General features: G+C 38.4%; 1 protein-coding gene across 1 annotated transcript in view; it reads right to left on the reverse strand.

Moving 5' to 3' along the window:
* LOC114668121 (protogenin-like) overlaps positions 1-5826 on the reverse strand; it is a 111339-nt gene extending 105513 nt beyond the window's left edge. Inside the window, exon 1 of the mRNA XM_051920490.1 lies at positions 5698-5826. Coding sequence (XP_051776450.1) covers positions 5698-5764 — 67 coding nt within the window. The 5' untranslated portion in view covers positions 5765-5826. The remainder of the gene's footprint in view (positions 1-5697) is intronic.
* Positions 5827-6392: the final 566 nt, after the last annotated feature.

Below are 6392 nucleotides of genomic sequence, written 5' to 3' on the forward strand. Positions count from 1 at the left end.
CAAAAAAGGCAGAAAAAAAATTTTAAAATATGGTCCCTAATTATACTCTGAACAAAACTATTGGTGAAAAAGAGAAGTCATTAAACAGGAGCACCTTTCTTAAGCCTGCCATACACCAGAACTCTCCTGAAAAGATTAGGAAGTTTCATCTCTGACAGGACAGGCTAATGTGGGAGGTGCTCTGTGCAGATTTTACAAGCTTGTCAAAAGAGATCTGGAATGGTGAACACCATAAAAAGAGAGGTTTTATGAGAAATCAGTAGAAAGAGAAACACAAACAAACTTTTTTTCCTGCCCTAATATTCAGGCTGCAGAGTCTCACTCCAGTGTTCAGAAGGATCATTTGACTTTCAGATACCAGTATTCTGACCCCATCAACACTGCTGATAATCTACTTAATGAAGTAAAAAATGTCTGTTTTCTTAAAAGCTTTTAGAGGTAATTATTGCCATCAATTAACAATTATGATGGAGGCTCTCTTGTTTGTAAAGATCAGTGTATTGTGAAGTTAAAAATGACATTTTGTATATTCCACAGACAGAGTTGGCTGCCACTTCAGTCCCTGTGACCCTAAACACAAACTAAAGCAAACAGTCATCAGGTCTAAGCTACATAACATCAAACCTGCTATGTTTAGTTCAACACCACACCTGAACTAGAAATATTCATCAACAAAAGATCAGAAACATCTGGTGTCTTTTTATCATTTACACAAAAAAATGGCACCTTGGTGCTTCAAAAAGCCTATATTTGAAAAGAAAAACAAGAGTCTTACAAATAATATGGTTACAGTAATAACACCAGCCTCTCATTAGAGTCAATAATGTGCTGTGTTTGCAGTCAATAATATTAAATATGTGAGCAATTTGTAATTAATTCAGGTTAATAAAAAATATTGCTTTCAACATTAGGATATAAATGCTAATGAAGTACTATCAGAACATCTTTAAGATGCTAAACCATGATCAGAGCAGTAAAAATAAAGTTACTTGGAATGATACGGTTCCAAACAAAACTGGGATGCATTTTAGCATTAAAGGTGCTATATGAGACAAAAGTTGATGCTCATGAAAGGCAGCATATCAAATATAATTTGATGGATGAATATTGATCATATCATATTAGGGATAATTAAAATGAATGGCACTACAGGAGATAAATGTTTTGGCATTACTGTATATTGTTTCAAACACATCTGGATTGCCTCAAAGCACTGTATAAAATAAAGACAGAATAAGTTATTTATTGATAAAGTTCCTATCATGAGGTCTTGAAATGCTCTTTATTTATAAAGGCAATGCAGAAAGCTAATGCTAGACTGATATGTATAATAATGATTATAATTACAATTATAGAGCAACTTTCTAACCTATTCAGAGTGATTTAAATAGCAAGTTGGAAGCCACTTCAACCACCACCAATGTGTAGCATCCACCTGGATGATGCAACGGCAGTCATTTTTGCACCAGTACACTCACCACACATTAAGCAGTGAGAGAGATAGTTAGCCAATAAGGGACTGGGGATGATTAGGGGGCCAGAATGACCAGGCAATGGTGGGCAATTTAGCCAAGACATCAAGAAATGCTCTACTATTTTCTGAAAAAAGGGAATCTTGTTTGACCATAGGTATTCATGGTCGTGGTTTAACATCTCATCCAAAGGACTGCGCTAATTTTTACAGCACATTGTCTCTGTCACTACACTGATGCATTGCAATCCACACAAAAAGCACAGGGTAAGTGCCCCCTGATGGCCTCATCAACATCTCTTCCACCAGCAACCCAAGCTTTTCCTAAATGGACCCCCTTCCAAGTACTGGCCAGGTACACTGTAAAGAAAGGTGCAATATATGAATGATTTCCAAGTTAGACACTCAAGTCTTGTCCTTGTAATTTGTAATTACAAACATGGCACAATAAATGAACACTGGTGATGTCTAAGACGTCTACCATCTTGTACGATACTTCAGATACTACATCACATTGGCCTGACCTAAATATCTGCAGTTTTTACAGCAAGCCAGACACAATACTTATATATACAAATGTTCTGATTATATCTGGAAAATCCAGTATATCATCAGTTTTTTTTCACTCTAGTATTTTAACATTCATAGAAATCATACACTTGATGGCATAAATTCTAAGTGTTGGGCATGACAATCTGACAAAAACACCACAGCTATTATTTAATTTTTCAAAATCTTTTTTTTTTTTTTCTAGTTAAGTAAATCTTACACATGCATAACAAAGGGCAGACAGGAATTAATGTGCACAAAGTCAGCACCTAGTCAGCTTCTCAAGGTCAGCCTGCGCAACTGCGCTAAACTCACACTCATATTGTCTCCAATCCATTGACTTCTTATATCATTTTAGGGCACCCCCTCCCTTCTCATAGGCTCCGCCTCTTACCTTACAGTTGCAGTCCCAAAAGATGTGATTCTAACCCTAAATCTAAACCCGCAATGGGGTTGAAGCTGAAGAATTTTCAAGTGGGCAGTTGTATAGAACTGCTTTGAAGTACTGCCTCCTGCTGACCAAGATAACACAATGTCCATGACTGACATTTTTTCTCCCTGTAAAGCCATTCCAGTGAGAATCCCAGATATTTGGCATATGGTGTCTCCACCAGGTAGGGCTGCCTCAAATCTAACTCTGATATTAAAAAGGGAAATGGCTTTAACCAATTGCCTTGTTCTGTGAGTTTATTTGCAGTGTACAGTGCAAAACAGGCAAATCAAAAAATTTAGGCTACCTCCAAACTCCCTGAGCTCTTGTGGGACTCTCATCTCATTAGTTGGAACTACCTAGATTTCAGTGGATGACACAAGGGCACTAAAACTTTCTGAAAATCACTGGTTTGAGTGCATCCATTGGGGCCTTTTGTGGAAATGACTGAACAATAGGAGTCATCTGGAATGTATTACAAGAATCTTAAAACCGAAGATTAAAAAAGTAAAATGTCATTTCTTATTCAGCATCAAAAATTTGGTTGCAGTGATACCCCAAGAGGGAAATGAACACATCTTACATAAAACACATTCTTGAGGGCAAAAAAACTTTTGTATGACTATATGACACTTTATGAATTTTGAGTTTTAAAGGAAAATGACCCCAAAGGAATCAAAATGAAACATGTGACTTGTGTTTTAATTTGAGACACGGCTGTCCCGTTTAATGAGTGACTGAGTTTTCATGCCAGAAGAAACCAGTGCATTTCTTGAGCAGTCGCGCTTCAAACAGAAAACGACGTTTTAGCAATTGCACGTACGGTTTAAGCACACACCAGGTAAGACATTCTTCAGATACTTAAAAAATCAACCACAAAGCATGCCCCTGCGACTCATTAACTCTTTTGGCCACACCAAAAAAATATGCACATTACAGGGCTGTAATACCAAAAACGCGCATGAACACATGGCGGAATATGTTAAAAAGCAAAGCAGTTGTATGATGACAGCGAGCAATATTTCAATTAATCTTTGTTTTATATGGCGCCTTTCGCATTACCCACCAGAACAGTGCACTTGACAAAATAAACTGAACCATTCAAAACAACATGGTGAAACGCAACGAAAGATGTTTAAAATACGTAATAAATCATCTAACAAATAATTAAATACTGCTTAGAGCTTGCGAAAATCCATCCCGAATGTAAAACCAACACGATTAACGAAATGCCCGTAGAGTTAAATGGTGGTTAAGTTTTGATAAACGTGAAGTAAATTAATCGTCAGGCAAGTTTGCTTGTGAAGAAAGTACTGTACATGAAGTGATTAGGCGTCTTCACTGTCGCACGTGCTCCTCCGGTGGTGCACGGCAGGATCGTCTCACTGGTGTATATTTAGTCCCAAATCAAACTCTGATTCAGTCCATTTAGCAAGGAAGGGAGGTACCGTGAGAATAAAATGTCATGATTTGATCACTCACGTGGCACGGTGGCAAATAAAACCAACCACACTCTGGCTTCTATATTACAAAAAGAGCCCCTGATAACCTTTATCCGCGTAATTCGCATCATAACATGGCATTTCAAAGGTTTCACATCGCGTTATACATAAACTATATTACATTTTAAATATTTTTTATTCACCCAATAAATGTGTTGTGTCAACAATCATCTATTTTTTAAAGAGCAAATTCAAGTAACGACCCCAGCCCTGAACATGCTTTGGACGGGACGCCGATGCGTAAATGAAAATTGGAAACCAATTATGTTACCAACCAACCAAGAACTGATCCAAGCTTTGTGAAGCAGTACCCCGCCAAAAATCGTATAATTTACCTGTTTTTGTTATATGATAAATACATTTCTACTCTAAAGAGAAGATGGGCATTTGCATAAAAACATAACAGATTGACAGAACGAGGAAATCTGTGTTATGGAAAAAAATCAAAAGAAGAGAAGGAGCATGGAGAAGTTTACCGGATGTCAGTACACCTTAATAACTAACACTTGTTATACGTTGAGCAGTGAAAATGAAAAAGATACTGTACAAGGAACTGATTTGTAAAATTGACTACCATTTCTTTAATAGTATCAAATATGAAAACTGATTTTAAAAAAAAGTGAAGGAAACACTTTGAATAGTGTTAAGCACTGCATCCTCGTGCAATGCAGTTGATTTAGGCTATTCCAACTAATAAGTAAAACCGACCGATTCTGCGAATAACTATTTGGAGCAACTATTTCGCCAAAGCTATAAGTCCATATACGACTCGAGCATGTTTAAAACTCGTGGGATAAAAACAACTTGCTACTTTTAAGCAGTCTCACTCCACACGAGGTTACTCAAGATTCAGATGCTGAATGCAAATCTAGCTTCCGAATCTTTTTCCCGTTTGCGATACTATAAAAGAAATTCTGGTTTGAGACCAGGACATATCAAAGATACAATAAAATTCATCTGCATCTTTATATAGTGCCAAGGTGATACGGTATTTGTAGCGGCACTGCTGTAAATACCTCAGAAATCAGCAAAGGCACATGGCTAAGGATTGCGACATTGTATCAATTCTGTATGCAAATGAACAGCCTGGCAAACTCTAGGACCAAGAAATACCCTAATCCCCCCCCCCCCCCCCAAAAAAGTGCAGCGATTCAATCCTGCAGCTAATAGCTCAAAAATAAAGTAACAGAGTTACGAGGTGCCGAAGGCAAAATGACCTGGCCGCTTACACTACGGACCCATTCATGGCAGACTAATTCTCAACTCGGGTCAATCCAGTATAAATAAATCCACGTGCATCACGCACAGATCTTACAAACTGTGACGATCGACTACTGTACGTAAAGTTAGGTACTGATGAGTGAAATCCCGAAAGACAAAAAGAAAATTCCGAAAAAATCAAAGACTGGGAAGCGCGAGTGTGGACAACAGATGCCCCGATCACTGGTCAGTGCGGCCATTACACCATCGCTGGACAGAGCACAATAAGAAAGCTCGCAATCACTTTAAAGTTCTCTCTTTGAAGTTTTTAGATGCATTTTTTTATTATATCCAAAAGGTTCCGCAATTCTAGCGTGTATTCAACCAGGAATGCACAAGCAGTTGGTCATCTACGCTGGACATAACAGACCAAATATTCGACCACGACTAAAGGACATGTCCGGGGGGTCAGCTCATCTCACAAAAAGAAAGAGTCCCGTCTTCTTAAAATAGCCTTCAAAAATCACAAATTCTGTTGAACTTACCAGAAACTGGAAGAAGTACTGATAAATACAGTACTGGAGGACATCTATTCCTTTTAAAATACGCCATTTATTCCGATTGTTTTTGCATGCTAAACGCGGCCAGCGCTCCCCTCTCACTCTACTCGTCACTAATGCTAACACAGTCTGAGGAGCGCGCCGGCCACCGCACAGGGACCTGTGTTTCTCCGCGCACAGACACTACCCCACTTTACGGGGCTGGGCGGTGATGCGGCAAGGCAGAGTTCCTCCGCTAGCTCATGGGAGTCGCACAACTTGCACATAAAAGCCCGCAGCCTTTGACCTTTGAAAGGCGAACGGCAAATTATTGGAGTTTTTCTAGAAGGCAATGGGAGTTTAAAGCGCATCTGAAGTGAATTCCGAACCAACACACTAGTCTGGAAAGGTGCATGCAAGTGCCGGTGATGGAAAACGTATAATTTCATTTATGCTGTAATTTCTAAAACTCTGTCCGATTGTGAAGGCTATTCCAAAAACAGTCTGCATTAAGAGTTGCAAACCATTTTTAAAAACAGGTTGGAGGAGTAATCAGTTCATATTAGACAATCATACACAGTATACTGTAATTGTACATTAAATCAAATTCATTTACAAATATTACAATGTATTTTGAAACAATAAACTTGGTCACTTAGTTGAGGATGTGCTTCTGTTATACTTGTAGTGTAACATAAAAT

The sequence above is a fragment of the Erpetoichthys calabaricus genome, chromosome 17, assembly GCF_900747795.2.
Source record: "Erpetoichthys calabaricus chromosome 17, fErpCal1.3, whole genome shotgun sequence".
NCBI classification, from domain to species: domain Eukaryota; kingdom Metazoa; phylum Chordata; class Cladistia; order Polypteriformes; family Polypteridae; genus Erpetoichthys; species Erpetoichthys calabaricus.